The 18904-nt window shown below is 40.0% G+C and overlaps 1 protein-coding gene across 1 annotated transcript in view; it reads left to right on the plus strand.

Moving 5' to 3' along the window:
• Positions 1 to 18904, plus strand: part of BLVRA (biliverdin reductase A) — a 229804-nt gene that overhangs the window by 112272 nt on the left and 98628 nt on the right. The window contains exon 7 of the mRNA XM_036246321.1: positions 2257 to 2354. Within this exon, the coding sequence (XP_036102214.1) occupies positions 2257 to 2354 (98 nt within the window). The remainder of the gene's footprint in view (positions 1 to 2256; positions 2355 to 18904) is intronic.

An 18904-nucleotide genomic window follows, 5' to 3' on the forward strand; every position in this document is an offset into this window, starting at 1 on the left:
TCTCTATCCTTTATTTTTATCCTCACCCAAGGACATTTTTTCCTTTTTTTTGTTTTGTTTTAGATAGAGTGGGAGGGAGAGAGAGAAAAAGAGAGAAAGAAAGAAAAAAAAATCTACGTGAAAGGGACACATCTAGTGGCTGCCTCCCACAGGACCCCAACCAAGGGCCGGGTATGAATTGCAACAAGGTACATGCCTTTGACCGGAATTGAACCCATGACTCATTGGTCCACGGCCTAGGCTCTAACTGCTGAGCCAAATTGGCCAGGGCGAGTGCTCTGTCCTTTAAATCACATATTTCCATGTCTTTCAGTATGTTTTCTGGAAATTGTTCAGTTTTTCTCGAGATGTCTCACTATTTTGGTTATTCATGGTATTTGATGGATTTCTTCTCTGTCTAGGCATCTATGTATGAGTAGCACTTCTCTAGGAGATTGATAAGAAGAGATCTTTATTTTATTTTCCAGTAGGTGGAACTGATTCACAAGTTTTTTAGGTCTCTTGCACTTCTCTGGCTTTTCAGATCTCCATGGGGTGATGGAGAATGGGAGATGGATGCCTTTCCTGTGATCCAGACGTCCCAGTCTCAGGGGACCAACCCTGCAGGGGATTGCAGTGGGCAATGGGGCTTCAAATTAATGAAATTCCTGTGCTGTTTTTCACAGCTGAAAACTGCAGTCAGAGTAACTGCAATGTGTGGGGTATATTGTTCTTAGGTAACTCGTCCACTTTTTAAGTTGCTTTGCCTTCCTGGTAATGGCAGCTTTGGACCTTTATGGAGTCTCCCTTGCATTCCTGATTCCTAGACAAGTCACAGAGTCCATCCTTTGCTCATGAAAAAAGTGATTCTGTAGTACCAGTTCTCAGGTTTGTAGATAATGTGCTCTACAACCCCACCCCAAGGCCAAAGGGAGGCAAGCTCTGGGAGGTTGCAGAGTGGTCATGCTCTGTGGTTTTATTTCTCTGGCTGAAATGCTGACAGCCAGACAAACATGGCTACACCTCTCTGCTGTGTCCCTGCCCAGGTCTCTGGACTCAGCTACAGCTTATACTACCTACTTCTCCAGGAATGCCCACCGAATTTCTTCGCTCCTCTTGGCTGAAGGGAGTGTCTGCCACAACCTGATTTCTCCCCTTTCCAGGCTGAGCCCTGCCATAAGCTCCCAGCTGTAAGGCTGCATCTGTAACTCAACTCACCATATTTTGCTCCCACTTGTCCACCTTTAGATGTTACAATGCATGATCTCTCAGGTGTTGTTTGTGTATTGAACAGGGCATCCTTTATTAAATTATAGCTGTTCAAATTATTTAAACTTCAAGGGGAAAGACCAAGGTTACCATTCTTCGGACATCACTCAACGTTTTCTTTTCTTTAGCTATTTTATTGTAAGGATACTGTATATAATACATATAGCATACAAAATGTATGGTAATCAGCTGTTTATATTGTTGATATAGCTTCCAGTCAAGTGTTGGCTATTAATAGTTAAGTTTTTGGGGAGTCAAAAGTTATATGCAGATTTTCAACTCTTTGGGAGATTGGTACATTGTTCAAGGGTAAACGGTAATCATTTATACCTTGGAATATCTAGAGAATAATGTCCAAAGTTCGAAGCACCACATTCTAAATCCTTCACAGTCAGGCAGGCTCCTAACTACTAATGATATCTTATTTTCATTTGCTCCCTATAGCTCATTCCCTGCCATTCTGAAATTTTTATCATTATTCAAAAGAACAAAGTCCCACAAAATGCCCAAACCCCTGCATATTCTGCTTAAAATGAAATATGCTCATTCCATTGCACCAGGAAAAATTTTTACTAATAATTCAAGAGTCAGTTCAGTTGTTAGTGAAATCTGTTTAGACTGCCTCAGATGGAGCTAGCTGCCATGAGTTTTGTAGTTTTCATTTATAGCTATCATATGGTAACAGACAGTTTAGCTGTTACTGTCTTTATTTCTTCTCCAAAGTAACTGGTAAGTAGTACCTAATTGAATATGTAAATGGATGAATAAATGAATGTTTAAATGAACACATAACCAGAAAGTCATTCTTGTACAGTGTAGTAGAAAACAACGTGAGGTACAGTTCATCATCTTGATCCTCTGGTTTTGACTCGCACTCACATGGCACATTTATACACATTTATACATGTAGACTTTTGTGCATTTATAACATTTTGTACTCTGTTGGGTAAGGCATTTTAATGCAGCTTATTTGAATGTATTTTCTCTATTTATCTCTTGTTTCCAAAGGCAGTTCCTTAATGCTGGCAAGCATGTCCTTGTGGAATACCCTATGACACTGTCTTGGGCAGCAGCTCAGGACCTGTGGGAGCTGGCTGAGCAGAAAGGTGATGTATATTTTGTCTGTCCAGAGCACAGTCCCTCTTACTAAGAGTTACTGTCACTAAGAATTCTGTGGTATCTTTATTTCTTCAAAACTTAACCCTATCATCAGATATATTACTGGTACAAAAGGCTCCCAACACTTTCCCTCCTTCAGTACTGTAGGCACATTTAAGGGGATATGTGGAGGGTCAACAGGGCAGAGGTATGGGTGGGAAATTGCAAACTTTTTTTTGAGACTTGTCAGCTTCTTTACTTTAATTAAAATATGAATTTGTTTCTACTTATAATATCATAATATTATTTTAGTTTTATTCATGTGATATTTATATTGCCAATGGAAAAATACCCAGATCGTAGTAAGCAATTGTTTTATATTCACAGTTTGTAGTTTTTATTGTTTCTTAAGAGGAACACCATTTATAACATTTATTATATGCCAGATACTTCAGAACTCTGATAAGCACTTCATATGTTATTTTGCCTAATTCTCCTAGGAATCCTTAGAAATAAGCATTTTCTCTGGCTTATGTATAGAAACCCATGGCTCAGAGATGTTAAATAATTTGTGCCAGGACACAGAGCTAAATGGGAGATGGAGATTTGAATTCAGTTCTTATGGGCTCTGAAGTTTACATTTGTTCTTCTGAATCATCTTGCTCTCCAGAGATTTTTATGTTTTTATAGTAGTAACTGGACAAGTCCCTTTATGGAGTCAACTGGAATTAACTAGAATGTTTAAGGATGAAAGGAGCTAGTTAAATTAAGTTTAAATCATAGACTCTCTCTTTTAACATTTGTTATTGAAAATATTTAGTATGTGAAAAAAGTATGGTGAACAGTTATAATGAAAATAACCAAAGAAAGTACCTTCTTTATCACTATTATAGACTGATCAAACTTTATTGAAACTCTTTTTTATTAAAATGTGCTTTTTATTGATTTTTAGAGAGAAAGTAAGGGAGAGGGAGAGTGGAGAGAGAGAGAGAGAGAGAGAGAGAGAGAGAGAGAGAGAGAGAAATATCAGTGAGAGAGAAACATTGATCATCTGCCTCCTGCATGCACCTGCCCCCCACCTCGAGGCTCAAGCCCACAACCTGTGCATGTGCCCTGACCAGGAATCAAACCTGTGACTTCTCGGTGGGACAATGCTCAACCAACTAAGCCATACCAAGAGCTATTGAAACTCTTGATGTCTTTCTCTAGCACTGGGCTGTGCTCCTGGAGGACAGAGCCCATCTTTCCCCTCTGTAGTCCCAGCAGGTGAACGTAAACACTGCCTAGAACTTACTAGGCATTCAGTATATGTTTGTTGAATAAATGGATGAATGACTACTGAAGTAATTGGGGAGTTTTGAGGTCATCACTTTTGTATAATATTTCTTATGGCACAGATATCCATGGATGAAGTACAAGATTCTAAAATATGTCCCACAGATTTCTTGCTCATTGCAATAAAATGAAATGAAATGAAAAAAAAAAAAAAAAATTGTCCCTTTACAATGAAGAGGAGCTCTGCTGTCACCATCCTAACCAAATGATTGCTAATATGGATCATTCTGACTTTGCAAGTCATCTGGTGTAATGTATATAGCACCAACCATATACTTAAAATATAAATTAAACTTTCAGTTCACAGAAAATATAGACATAAAGGTGACACCAAATAATAAACAAAGTAGAATGTGGAGTACTTTACAAGATAACAGGGTAAATTTTTTTCAGGAAGATAATATCTTGCATGTAGTGAGTTTCTTCCAAAGAGTATGAGATGGAAAGGAGGGAAAAAGAGTAACTTTACACTGGAGAAAACAGATAGGTGATCATGATATAGGTGATCACATAACCCCAGTTTAATTATGAAAAAAATAAATATGAGGATCATTCTAGAAAAGACCTGACTAGTACTCTTCAGAAATGTCAAGGTCATTAAAAAAAGGAAAGCTAGATAAACATTGTAACTCAAGAGGCAACTAAGTAAGGAGACATGATGCGTAAATGTAGTGTAGTATCCTGGAAAAGAAAAAGCACATTTGGTAAAAGCTAAGAGAATTTTAATAAAATATAGACTCTAGTTAATTTTTTTAATGAGGAAAAAAGAAACAAAATATTAAGGATTGATATTTTATTGGAACCTGGATATTAGCTCCTTAAGCAAACAGAATCTGGATAAAATATACAGAACACAAATGACTTTAAAATAGAAAACAGAAGTTCTTTAAAATGAAAATAATCTTTAATCCATAGGCAAGTATTCACAACTCCTACTAGACCATTTATTAAGCAGGTTTTACATGATGGCAAACTTTATGTGTGAGCTATTGTGCATGATGAGAGGGATAATAGTAAGATGACCCTTGTCCTTGAGGACAACTAGCAGTATTAATTTACCTTCTGAAAGTAAAATGTAAAAGTAACTATAGCACTTACATTGTAGCTAGGAACTAATAATCCAATTAAATGGGCATACCTAAATGTTATATCATTTTGGATGGCAAAGGTTATAGATAATTTGGGAGTAATATCAGCAAAGTGGTGGAATAAGAAGCCCCAGGACCTCATTCATGCATGGAGAAATTGATGTAACAATATGTAGACCAAAATGCTTTAGTAAAAGCTGTAGAAATCAGTTAAGTGGTAAATTACCCCAGGCAAGCACAAAGCAAAGAACTGCATTGAAGCAGGTAAGAAAGTTCATTGCATTTGGTTGTTATAGCCCTTCCCATCCTAGGCACAACAATTTGAGCAGTAGAAAATCCCACATTTTACTCTCCTCTGAGGGGAAAGAGGAGAGTAGAACATGTGTATAATGTTCTGGATTTTCAGGCTGATGGTTGAGGGACTGGTATCTGTCACAGAGTGCTGCAAGAAATGGTAGTATATGTTGGCTTTTTTGTTGTTGTTGTTTTTAATTAAATTTATTGGGGTGACATAGGTTAACAAAATTATATAGGTTTCAGGTGTACAGTTTTAAATTACATCAGTATTATGTTGTATTGTGTATTCACCACCCCATGTTAAGTCTCCTTCAATCACCATTTATCCCCTTTACCCTCCTACCTCTCCCCAACCTCTTTTCCTCTCTCTAGTAATCACCATACTATTGTCTGTGTCTATGACTGTGAGTGTTGTTTCTTTTTTGTTTTTTGCTTAATTGCTTTATCTTTTTCATTCAGCCCTCCAAAACTGTTCCCTTCTGACAGTTGTCAGTCTGTTCTTAGTATCTATGAATTTGTTTCTATTTTGTGTGTTAGTTTATTTTGTTAATTAGACTCCACATATAAGCGAAATTATATGGCATTTGTCTTTCTCTGACTGGGTTTATTTCATTAAGCATAATTCTCTCCAGGTCCATCCATGCTGTGGCAAAAGGTATGACTTCCTTCCTTTATGTGGCTGAGTAGTATTTAATTGTGTAAATATATCAAAGTTTTTTATTTTTTATTTAATTAATTAATTTATTTTTGTTACAGATGTTTCTCCCTTTTCCCCAACTGATTCCTCCCTCCCCCTTCCTCCCCGCCCTGTCCCCAACTTTGTTGTCCATGTCCATTGTTCATGCATACATGCATATAAGTTCTGTGGTTTATCTCTCCCCCACCACCGCCTCTTCTGGGGATTGTCAGTCTGTACCCCACTTCCACGTCTCTGGGACTACCCCATTCCTCAGACTGTTATTTTCATTATATTCCACAAATAAGTGAGATCATATGATACTTGTCTTTCTCTGGCTTGTTTCGCTTAAGATAATACATTCCGGGTCCCTCCATGTCATTTCAAAGGATAAGCAGATCTTAGCAATTTTATTTTATTTTATTTTATTTATTTATTTTTTGTTTGTTTTTTTTATCCTCACCCGAGGATATTTTTCCATTTTTTTGTACAGATAGAGTGGGAGGGAGAGAGAGGAAGGGAGAGAGAGAGAGAAACATCGACGTGAATGGACACATCGAGTGGCTGCCACCCGCACGACCAACCAGGGCCGGGGACAGACTGCAACCGAAGTACGTGCCCTTAGCGGGAACCGAACCCGGGTCTCTCCGGACCGCAAGCCGACGCTCTAACCGCTGAGCCAAACTGGCCAGGGCGATCTTAGCAATTTTAAATAGTGCTGCTATGAACATCGGGGTGCATATATTCATTCTGATTGGTGTTTCAGGCTTCTTACAATATTCCTAGAAGTGGAATCACTGGGTCAAATGATAGTTCAATTTTTAATTTTTTGAGGTAACACCATATTGTTTTCTGTAGTGGCTGCATCAGTCTGCATTCCCACCAGCAGTGTACTAGAGTTCCCTTTTCTTCACATCCTCGCCAGCACTTCTTGTTTGATGATTTGTTGATGGCAGCCATTCTAGCAGGTGTGAAGTGATACCTCATAATTGTTTTAATTTGCATCTCTCTGATGATTAATGATGTTGAGCATTTTTTTATATGCCTCTTGGCTATTTGTATGTTCCATTTGGAGAGGTGCATATTTAAGTCCTCTGCCCATTTATTAATTGAATTCTTTGTCTTCCTTTTGTTGAGTTGTATGAGTACTTTATATATTTTGGAAATTAACCCCTTATCTGATGTATCATTGTCAGTTATGCTCTCCCATATAGTGGGTTCTTTTTCCATTTTGATGCTTGTTTCTTTTGCTGTGCAGAAGCTTTTTAGTTTGATGTACTCCTATGTGTTCTTTTGTTTTGTTTTGTTTTGTTTTTCTTGCCTTAGGTGTTGTGTCACTGAAAATTCTGTGCATGTGATGTCTGAAATTTTGTTGCCTACATTTTCTTCTAGGATTTTTATGGATTCACCAGTCACATTTAAGTCTTTTATTCATTTTCAGTTTATTCTTCTGTATGGTGTAAGTTGGTGGTCATTTTTTTTATGTAGCCGTTCAATTTTCTCAACACCATTTATTAAAGAGGCTGTCTTTACTCCACTGTATGCTCTTGCCACCTTTGTCAAATATTAATTGAGCATAATGTCTTGGGTCAATCTCTGGATTCCCTGTTCTGTTCCATTGACCTATATGCCTGTTCTTGTGCCAGTACCAGGCTGTTTTGATTACAGTGGCTTTGTAGTATAACATAATATCTGGTACTGTGATCCCTCCTACTTTGTTCTTCTTTTTCAAGATTGCTGTGGCTATTCAAGGTCTTTTTTGGTTCCATATGAACTTTTGAAGTATTTGTTCTAGTTCTGTTAAATATGTCATTGGTATTTTGATGGGGATTGCATTGAATCTATAGATTGCTTTGGGTAGTGTGGACATTTTAATGAGGTTAAGTCTTCCAAACCATGAACAAGGTATATGCTTCCACCTTTTTATATCTTCCTCTATTTCTCTTTTCAGTGCCCTGTAGTTTTTCAGAAATAGGTCTTTTACTATTTTGGTGAATTTTATTCCTAAATATCTTAAGTTTTCTGCCATTATTGTAAATGTTTTTTTTTTTGTTTGTTTGTTTGTTTTTTTAGTTTGTCTTTCTATGAGTATGTTTTAGTGAGCATTTGTATTTTGTAATTTTGTGGTGTCAGTTGTTATTTCTCTTTTGTTTCTGATTTTGTTTATTTACGTCCTTTCTTTTTGTTTCTTGGTGAGTCTGGCTAAGGGTTTATCAGTCTTGTTTCTCTTTCAAAGAACAAGCTCTTTGTTTCATTGATCTTTTGAATTGTTTTTTTTTTTTTTTGGTCCCTATGTTGTTATTTCTGCTCTGACCTTTACTATTTCATTCTACTTGCTCTCAGTTTTTCTTTTTGTTTGCTTCTACTTGCTCTCAGTTTTTCTTTTGTTTGCTTTCTAGTTCTTTAAGTTGTAGGGTTAGAAAGTCAATTAGGAATATTTCTTGTTTCTTGAGATAAACCTGTAGTGCTATGAACTTCCCTCTCATGACTGCTTTGGCTGCATCCAATAGATGTGTTTTTGTGTGTTCAATTTCATTGGTTTCCAGGAAGTTTTTCATTTCTTCTTTGATCTCTTTGGTAATGCATTGTTGTTTAATAACATGCTATTTAGTGTCCATGTGTTTGAATGTTTTGGGGTATTTTTGTTATAATTGATTTCTAGTTTCATGCCATTGTGATCTGAGAAGATGCTTTATATGATTTGAATATTCTTGAATTTGTAGAGACTTAGTTTGTGTCCTAACGTGTGGTCTATCTTTGATGATGTCCCGTGTGCACTTGAGAAGACTACATTTTGCAGCTTGGGGGTGAAATGTTCTGTAAATACCAAATGCTACTGATCTAGTTTGTCATTTAAGGACTCTGTGTCCTTGTTAATTTTTTGTCTAGACGATCTATCCAGCAGTGTCAGTGGGGTATTAAAGTCACCCACTGTGATTGTAGTGCTATCGAGCTCTCCCTTGAAGTCCTCTAGAAGTTTTAAAATATATTTTAGTGCTCATGTATTTGTTGCATATATGTTTACCAGGATTATATCCTCTTGTTGGATTGTCCCTTAAATATTATGTAGTGACCTTCTTTGTCTCTTATTATGGTCCTCGTTTTGAAGTCTGTCTTATCATATGTGAGTATTGCAACACCAGCTTTTTTTTTCATTTCCATTTGCCTGGAAAAAATTTTTCTATCCCTTCACTTTCACCTTGATTGAGTCTTTTGTTGTGAGGTGGGTCTCTTGTAGACAGCATATATATCACTCATGTTTTCTTATCCAGTCAGCTACCCTATGTCTTTTGATTGGAGCATTTAAGGCCTTTACCTTTAAGGTTATTATTGATAGATATTTATTGCCATTTTTATTTTATGCCTGTGTTCCCCTCTCTCCCTGTATTTCTTTTCTTTTTTTTTTTTTTTTTACAGCACTCCCTTCAGCATTTCTTGCAGTGCTGGTTTGGTGGTGGTAAATTCCTTTAGCTTCTATTTTTGTCTGTGAAGCTCTTTATTTCTCCTTCAATTTTGAACGATAGCCTTGCTGGATAGAGTAGTGTTGGATTCAGACTTTTGCCTTTCATTACTTTGTACTCTTCACGCCATTTCCTTCTGGCCTGCAGTGTTTCTATTGAGAAATCAACTGCAAGTGTAATGGGAGCGCCCTTCTAGGTAACTTTCTGTCTCTTGCTTCCTTTAAGATTCTTTCTTTGTCTTTAATGTTTGCCATTTTAATTATGATGTGTGTAGCTGTAGGTCTTTTTGGGTTCATCTTTCTTGGTACTCTCTGTGTGTCCTGAACTTGTATGACTTTTTCCTTCACTAAATTAGGGAAGTTTTCTATCATTATTCTTTAAACAGAGTTGGTATTCCTTTCTGTGATTCTTCTCCTTCTGATACCCCTGTAATATGAGTGTTTGTATTGTCCCAAAGCTCTCTTAAACTCTCCTCCTGCTTTTAAATATTTTTTCTTATTTGCTTCTCTATTTGGGCGTTATTTTCTGCCTTGTCTTCTAACTCATTGATTCGGTGTTCAGCTTCTTCTATCTACTATTGAACCCGTCTAAGTTATTTTTCATGTCAGCTATATCATTCTTTATTTTCTTCTGATTTTTATTCATAGCTTCTACCTCTTTTTTTAAGCTGATGTAGTTCCCACTGTCCTGTTTATAATTCTCATTAAGGTGCTTGTTGTTCTCACTGAATTGTTTGAAATCCCTTAAAATCATTGCTTTGAATTCTTTGTCTGACAAATTGCTTTCTTCCATTTCATGAAGTTCCTTTTCTGGTGATTCTCCTTTTTCTGTCATTTGGGTGTTGTTTCTTTTCTCCCCATTTTAGCTGTCTGGTAGTTCTAGACCCGATGAGGGATGTTGGGGTAAGTAGGCAGGTCAGTGTGTATCAAATAAGACTGCTAGCCTCCCAGACTGTTTTTCTTTGTGGTGCCTCTTGCCTGCTGTGGGTCCTGGAGGATTGTCAAGTTGGCAGCTGGTATCAATCTGTGGTGGTAGGTGCTCCTGGGGTTTGTGGTTCCCGCTGGTGGAATGCTGGGGTGCGTGGATCCCACCAGTGTGCTTCTGGGGTGTGTGTGTTCCTCTGAGGTGCTACCTGGTGCGGCTTAGATCCTGCTCAGTTTCTGCTGATGCTTCTGGGGGTGTGTCAGCTCCTTGTTTGCATTGCTACTATTACTCCTTTTGCCAGGGTGTGCTCTCAGCTCCCAATCAGCTGGGGGCTGAGGGTGCTCAGCTCCTGGGACTTTGCTGCTGCTGCACTCCACATCCACTGCTGCAGTTTTCAGGGGAGGGTCTCAGCTGCCCAGGCCTTGCTTCTGCTTTGGCTGGGGCACCACTCCTGCTCAGCCTCTGCTGATGCTACAGGGGATGGGTCTCTGCTGCCAATCTCTGCTGCTGCATGGGTATGGATGTCTCTTCCCCAGCTTGTGCTGCTGGAGATGTGTTTCAGCTCCTGAGCCACAGCTGCTGATGTGGGTGGGACTCTACTTCCTCCCAGTCACTGCTGCTGTGGGGGAAGGTGCTGGGCTCCCAAGCTGGCACTACTGCTGCTGGTTGTGGTGCTCAGCTCTGATCAGGCTGCTGCTGTGGAGGATGGTGCTCAGCTCCTAGTCTGTTGTGGCTTCCGCGGCAGCACCTTGACAGTGCCACTACTGTCCACTGGTTTGCGTTGATAAAACGGGATCCACTGGTTCAATGGTGCAAGGCGCACTGGTGGACTCAGGTTGCTGGGCCCTGGCCACTTCTGCTGCCTTGTCCCAGAGAAGACCATGGATCTTCCAAAATGGTGGGGCCTTCCAGCTGCACAGGGGGAAGCATCTTGAAAAGCCACTTATCATGGTAGCCGGCTGCTCTCCGTCCACAGCACAGGAACCCTCTGCCCCACGTTTCTGCAGTGCTTGATGTTGCTTGTCCACACTCACGTCAACTCACACTCACTCACAGTCTCACACACTCACCCTCACTCCAGTCCTGCCCGGTGCCACCTCTTTTTCCTCCTTTGGCCATTTTTATTTGGAATTTTTTTGGTGTTGAGTTTTATTAACTTCTTATCAGATATATCATTGGCAAATATGTTCTCCCATTCAGTTGGTTGTCTTTACATCTTGTTGATGATTTCCTTTGCTGTGAAAAACCTTTTTAGTTGGAATTAGTCTCATTTTTTTGTTTTTTCTTTTGTTCTTCTTGCCTGAGGAGATATGTCAGAAAAAAATATTGGTATGAAAAATGTTCAAGAATTTACTGCTTATGTTTTCTTCTAACATTTTCATGGTTTCAAGTCTAACATTTAAGTCTTTAATCTTTTTTGAGTTTATTCTTGTGTATGGTGTAAGAAGTTGGTCATTTTTTTTTGCACGTATCTGTCCACTTTTCTCAATGACATTTGTACTTGGAATGCCAGCTTAGGGCTGTTAAGAACAAGGAGAGCAACAGAGAGACTGGCCCAGGTGTGGGCCTGGATGGGGCTGTTCACCCTTGTCGTGTCCAGGGCTGGCCCAGGTGTGGGCATGGCCGGGGACTGTCCAGCTTGGTCACGTCCAGGGCAGGCCCTTTTGTGGGCTTGGATTGGGCCTTCCAGCCTGGTCGTGTACAGGGCTGGCCAGGGTGTGGAGCCTTGATTGGGCCTTACAGCCTGGTCGTGTCCAGGGCTGGCCCGGGTGTGGAGCCTTGATTGGGCCTTAGAGCCTGGTCGTGTCCAGGGCGGGCCCGGGTGTGGGCCTGGATGGGGTCATCCAGCCTGGTCGTGTTCAAGGCAGGTCCGGTTGTAAGCCTGGAAGGGGACGTCCAGCTTTGTCATTTCCAGGGCTTGCCCGGTTTGGGGCCTAGATGGGGCCGTCCGGAGGTGGGTACTGTCTAGGGCTGACCTTGTGTGATCCTGGATGGTGAAATCCAGTCTTTTTGTGTCCAGGGTTGGCCCTGCTGTGCGGCCTGAAGGGGACGTCCAGTCTGGTACTATCAAGGAGTGGCCGGGTGTGTAGTCCTGGATGGGGCCGTCCAGCCTGGTCATGTCCTGGGCTGGCCCTGCTGTGGCGCCTGGAAGGGAATGTCCAGCTTGGTAATGTCCAGGGCAGGCCGGGGTGTGGGCTGGTTGGGTCCATCCAGCCTGGTCGTATCTAGGCCTGGCCCCGGTGTGGGCCTTGATTTGGCCTTCCAGCCTGGTTGTGTCCAGGGATAACCCAGGTGTGGGCTTGGATGGCAGCTGTCCAGTCTCTGTGTCCAGGGCTGGTCCGGGTGCAGGCCTGGATGAAGGCTGTCCAACCTGGTCGTTTCCAGGTCTGGCCTAGATTTAGGTCTGGATGAGGACGTCACACTGGTCATGTCCAGGGCTGTCCCAGGTGTGGTCCTGGATGTTGTCGTCAACCCTGGACTTGTCCAGACTGGCCCGGGTGTGGGCCTGGATGGGTGCCGTCCACTGTGGTCATGTTCAGGGCTGGCCTGGTTGTGGGTCTTAATAGGGAACTTCCAGCATGGTCGTGTCCTTGGCCTGCCCTGGTGTGGGCCTGAATTAGGTTGTTCAGTCTTGTCATGTCCAGGGCTGACCCAGGTTTGTGCTCTGATTCAGGCTGTCCAGCCTGGTCATGTCCAGGGCTGGCCAGGGTGTGGGCCTTGAAGGGGATGTCCAGCCTTGTTATTTCTAGGGCTTGCACAGTGGGGGGTTTGGATGTGGCCGTCCAGCCTGGTCAGGGCTTGGGCTGGCCAAGGTATGGGCCTGGATGAAGGCCATCCACCCTGGTCGTGTCCATGGCTAGCCCAGTTGTGGTCCTGGATGTGGCCGTCCAGCTTGGTCATGTCCAGCACTGGCCCAGGTGTGGGCCTGGATGGGAACATCATTCCTGGTCGTGTCCAGGGATGGCCTTTGTGTGGGGCCTGCATGGGGCCATCCAGCCTGGTCGTGTCCAGGGCTGTTCCACGTGTGGGCCTGGATAGGGGCGTCAACACTGGACTTCTCAAGACTGGCCCAGGGGTGGGCCTGGATGGGTGCCGTCCACCGTGGTCAGCAACAAGGAAACACAGACTCTAAATGAAGCACTAGATCAAATGGATTTAATAGATATCTACAGAGAATTATACCCAAAACTGCAGAATTCACATTCTTTTCAAGTGCACATGGGACATTCTCAAAGATAGACCACATGTTAGGGCACAAACTAAGTCTCTACAAGTTCAAGAAGATTGAAATCATATCAAGCATCTCCTCAGATCACAATAGCAAGAAACTAGAAATTAATTGCAACAAGAACATGCAAATACATTTGAACACATGGAGATAAATGGCATGTTATTAAACGATGAATGGGTTATCAAGGAACTCAAGGAAGAAATTAAAAACTTTCTGAAAAGCAATGAAAATCAACACACAACAACACAAAATTTATGGGAAGCAATGAAAGCAGTCCTCAGGGGGAAGTTCAGAGCAATATAGGCCTACCACAAGATACAAGAAAAAATTTTAATTGATTATCCAACCTTACAACTTTAAGAACTAGAAAGCAAACAAAAAGAAATCCCCAAAGCAAGTAGACAGAAAAAAAAAATAGTAAATATCACAGCAGAAAGAAATGATATATAGAGAAAAAAAAATTCCAAAGGTCAGTGAAACAAAGAGCTGGTTCTTTGAGAAGATAAACAAGATTGATGGACCCTTAGCTAGACTCACCTAGAAAGAAAGAGAGAGAACCCAAATAAACAAAGTCAGAAATGAAAGAGGAGAGGTAACACCTGACACCACAGAAATACAAAGGATCATTAACAAATACTGTAAACAATTATACGGCATCAAATTGGACAATCTAAGCAAATGGACAAATTTTTAGAAACAAATAGTCTCCCATAAATGAATCATGATGAGATAGAAAACTAGAACAGATCAATAACAACTACGAAAATTGAAGATGTAATCAAGACTCTCTCAGCAAACAAAAGCCCAGGCCCAGAAATCTTCATGGGGGAGTTTTACCAAACATTCAAAGAAGATCTAACACCTGTTCTCAACTATTCCAAAAAATTCAAGAAGAAGGGAGACTTCCAAACTCATTTTATGAGGCCAACCTCATTCCAATTCCAAAATCAGATAAAGACACTACAAAGAGAGAAAACTACAGACCAATATCCCTGGTGAACACAGATGCCAAAATCCTTAGCAAAATATTAGCAAATCAGATTCAGCAATATATTAAGAAAAGTATTCACCATGACCAAGTGGGATTCATCCCAGGGATTCAAGGATGGTACAATATTTGCAAATCACCACAGTAAGTGCAATAAACCACATAAACAAAATGAAACCCCAAAACCATATGATTATATCAATAGATGCTGAAAAAGCATTTGACAAAATCCAGCATCATTTGTGATAAAAACACTCAACAATGTGGGAATAGAGGTATCATATCTTGACATAATAAAGGCCATTTATAAAAAACCTACAGCCAACATCATACTCAGTGGGCAAAAAGTAAAAGTCTTTCCCTTAAGAACTGGAGCAAGACAGGGATGCCCAATTTTTCCACTTTTATTTAACATAGTACTGGAAGTCTTAGTCACAGCAGTTAGACATGAAGAAAAAACAAAAGGGATCCAAATTGGAAAGGAGGAAGTGAAACTGTTATTATTTGCAGATGACATGAAATTGTACATGGAAAATCCTAAAGACTCCATAAAAAATCTACTAGATTTAATAAACGAATTTGTCAAGGTAGCAGGATACTTAATTAACATCAAGAAATTAACATCATTTTTATACGCCAATAATGAACTCACAGAAAGAGAAACTGAAAACACAATCCCATTTACCATCGTGGCAAAAAATTAAGATACCTAGGAATAAACTTAACCAAAAATGTGAAGGACCTATTTGCAGAAAACTACAGGACATTGAAAAAAGAAATAGAGGAACATATAAAAAAGTGGAAACACATCTTGGTCATGAGTTGTACCCATTAACATTATTAAAATGTCCATTGAGATTCCAAAATGGCGGTGGAGTGAATGGAAGCTACACAAACCATCTCCCAGGACCAAACTGGAATTACAACTAATATAAAGACAAATTGTCGGGAAAAAGCAACAGTAAAGCAGCTTGTCAGGACCATATAACCAGGGACACCTAATTGATCCTGGTAGGATTGCGGAGGCACGAGAGCCTGGCTGTGAGCCCACGGACAGCAGCGGTCATAGCTGTCAGCAGTGCCCTCAGGGTTAAACTCCCTAGTGGCTCCACAGCTCAGAGCTGGGACAGAGCACTAAAATAGCCAGAGCCACTCACCTTGGGCTCAGCAGAGGGAGAGCAGACAGGACTGGAACAGTGTGGGGACACGGGATTTGGAGGGTGCTCAGAGCTTTTGCTGAGTGCAGCCATGCAGGATTGTGATAATCTTACTCCTTCCCAGGGCTCTGGGGCGAGGTGGTGGCCCCTCCCTTGGAGATTCAACCCTACCCCATGGGCCATTGAAATGCAAATTGAAGCTCATTAACAACCAGTGTCTGCCCCACCCTTGGGAAATCCCCTTATGCTGAACATCTGAGGAAGTTTTTCATTCAGCTTAGAGCTCAAGGCTCTTCAAGTAATCGTGACTAATAGCCTCCAAGCAAAAAGCTAGAGGATAACTGAACCATTCCTAGGCTTGCAACTCTAACCAGGAAAGTAAAATTTGACAGTGGTGTTTAACGTGGGTCCTTTCACACTCACCCAAACTGAGTAGAGCAAGCCACAAACAGCAGAACACCAACATGCCCAGGAATAATTTGGCAGGCTCCAAAGCCCCCTGAAGTAACCAAAATGGTGAAACAAAGAAAAAAAATCCCAAATGAAAGAACAAGAGACCTCTACTGAAGATGAGATAAATGAAATGCAGTTAAGCAAGATAATAGAGCTAGAATTCAGAGCCATGATCATGAGGAAACTCAACAGCATGAGTAAAGACATCAGTACAATGAGTAAAGACATAGAAAAATTGAAAATCAACCAATTGGAAATTAAATACCACAAAGAAGAAATAAAGAACGACAGAGTAGAAATGAAGAACACACTGGAAGGACTGAACAGCAGAGTAGAGGAAGCTGAGGACTGGATCAGTGAATTAGAACATAGGGTAGAAAAAAATGAACTAATCAGAAAACCAAAAGGAAAAACAAATTAAAAAACAGGACAACAGCTTAAGAGAACCGTGGGACAATTTTAAATGTAATAATATTTGCATGATAGTAGTCCCCAAAGAAGAAGAAAATTAGCAAGGGTTAGAGAATATATTTGAAGAAATAGTGACAGAAAACTTTCCTAATTTGGTGAAGGAAGAAGGCATTCAAGTTCAAGAAGCACAGACCCCAAGTAAGAAGAACACAAACCAAGACACATAGTAATTAAAATGCAAAAAATTAAAGACAAAGAGAGAATCCTAAAAGCAGAAAGAGATAAACAATAGGATACCTACAAACAAAACCCCATAAGGCTCTCAGTTGAGTTCTCAACAGAAACACAACCAGCCAGAAGGGAGTGGCATGAAGTAATCAAGGTCATGAAACACAAGGGTCTAAATCCAAAACTACTCTATCCATCGAGGCTGTCATTCAAAATAGAAGATCAAATAATGAGCTTCCCAGACAAAAAATGCTAAGGGAATATATTAGCACCAAACCAGCACTGCAAGAAATGTTAAAAAGACTGCTGTAATTAGTAGAAAAAAGAGGAAGAAAAATAGAACCACACTAAACAAAGCTGGAAATAAATAAGTCCATATGAATTATCACCTTAATGTACATGGATATAATGCTCCAATAAAAAGTCCTGGAGTAGCTGATTGGATAAGGAAGCATGACCCATATATATGTTGTTTACAAAAGACCTACCTCACAACAAAAGACTCATATAGGCTGAAAGTGAAGGGATGGGAAAAAATCTTCCAAGTAAATGGAAAGGAAAAAAAAGGGGGGTTAGCAATACTCATATGGGATAAAATAGATTTCAAAATAAAGGCCATAACTTGAGACAAAGACGACCACTAAATAATATTGACAGGATCTATCCAATAGGAAGATATAACCTTGATAAACATATATGCACCCAATATAGGAACACCAAAATATATTCAAAATCTTCTGGAGGACATAAAAGGAGAAATCGACAGGAAGACAATCATAGCAGGGGACTTCAACACCCCGCAGACATCACTGGATAGATCCTCTAGACAAAAAATTAACATGGAAACAGAGACTCTAAATGAAGCACTAGAGCAAATGGGTTTAATAGATATCTACAGAGAATTACACCCCCAAACCACAGAATTCACATTGTTCTCAAGTGCACATGGGACATTCTCAATAATAGACCACATGTTAGGACACAAAGTAAGTCTCTACAAGTTCAAGAAGATTGAAATCATATCAAGCATCTTCTCAGATCACAATGGCATGAAAATACAAATCAATTGAAACAAGAAGATGCAAAGACATTTGAAAACATGGAGGCCAAATAACATATTATTGAACAATGAATGAGTTACCATGGAGATTAAGGAAGAAATTAAAACCTTCCTGGAAAACAATGAAAATGAACACACAACAACACAAAATCTATGCGATGCAGCGTAAGCAGTTTTAAGAGGGAAGTTTACAGCACTACAGGCCTACCTCAAGGAACAAGAAAATTTCTAATAGACTGTCCAACCTCACAACTTAAAGAACTAGAAAGCCAACAAAAAGAAAACCCCAGAGCAAGTAGAAGGAAGGAAATTGTAAAGATCAGAGCAGAAATAAATGATATAGAGAACAACAACAACAAAAAACCAGTTTAAAGTATCAATGAAACAAAGAGCTGGTTTTTCGAAAAGATAAACAAGATTGATGGACCCTTAGCTAGACTCACCAAGATACAAAGAGAGAGAACTGAAATACAGAAAATCAGAAATGAAAGAGGATAGATAACAACTGACACCACAGAAATACAAAAGATTGTTAACAACTACTATGAACCATTATATGGCAACAAATTCGACAATCTAAGCAAATTGAACACATTTCTAAGAAACACATAGTCTCCCAAAATTGGACCAGGAAGAGATAGAAAATTTGAACAGACCAATAACAACTAAGGTAATTGAAGAGGTAATGAAGACTCTCCCAGCAAACAAAAGCTCAGGCCCTGATGGCTTAACGGGGAAGTTTTACCGAACATTCAAAGAAGAACTAACACCCATTCTTTTCAAACTATTTCAGAAAATTCAAGAAGAAGGAATACTCCCAATCTCGTTCTATGGGGTCAGCATAACTCTCATTTCAAAATGCGAAAATGATACTACAAGGAAAGAAAACTACAGGCCAATATCCCTGATGAACATAGATGTCAAAATGCTGAACAAAATACTAGCAAATCGAATCCAACAATACATCAAAAAAATTATTCACCATGACCAAATTGGATTCATCCCAGGGATGCAAGGCTGGTACAATATTCACAAATCCATAAATGTGATACACCACATAAATAAAATGAAGAATAAAAACCACATGATGATATCAACAGCTGCTGAAAAAGCATTCGAAAAAATCCAGCACCCATATCTGATAAAAATGTTCAGCAATGTGGGAATAGAAGGATCATTTCTCGACATAATAAAGGCCATATACGAAAGTCCTACAGCCAACATCATATTCAATGGGCAAAAACTAAA

Source organism: Molossus molossus, unplaced genomic scaffold, assembly GCF_014108415.1.
Source record: "Molossus molossus isolate mMolMol1 unplaced genomic scaffold, mMolMol1.p scaffold_m16_p_7, whole genome shotgun sequence".
In the NCBI taxonomy this organism is placed as follows: domain Eukaryota; kingdom Metazoa; phylum Chordata; class Mammalia; order Chiroptera; family Molossidae; genus Molossus; species Molossus molossus.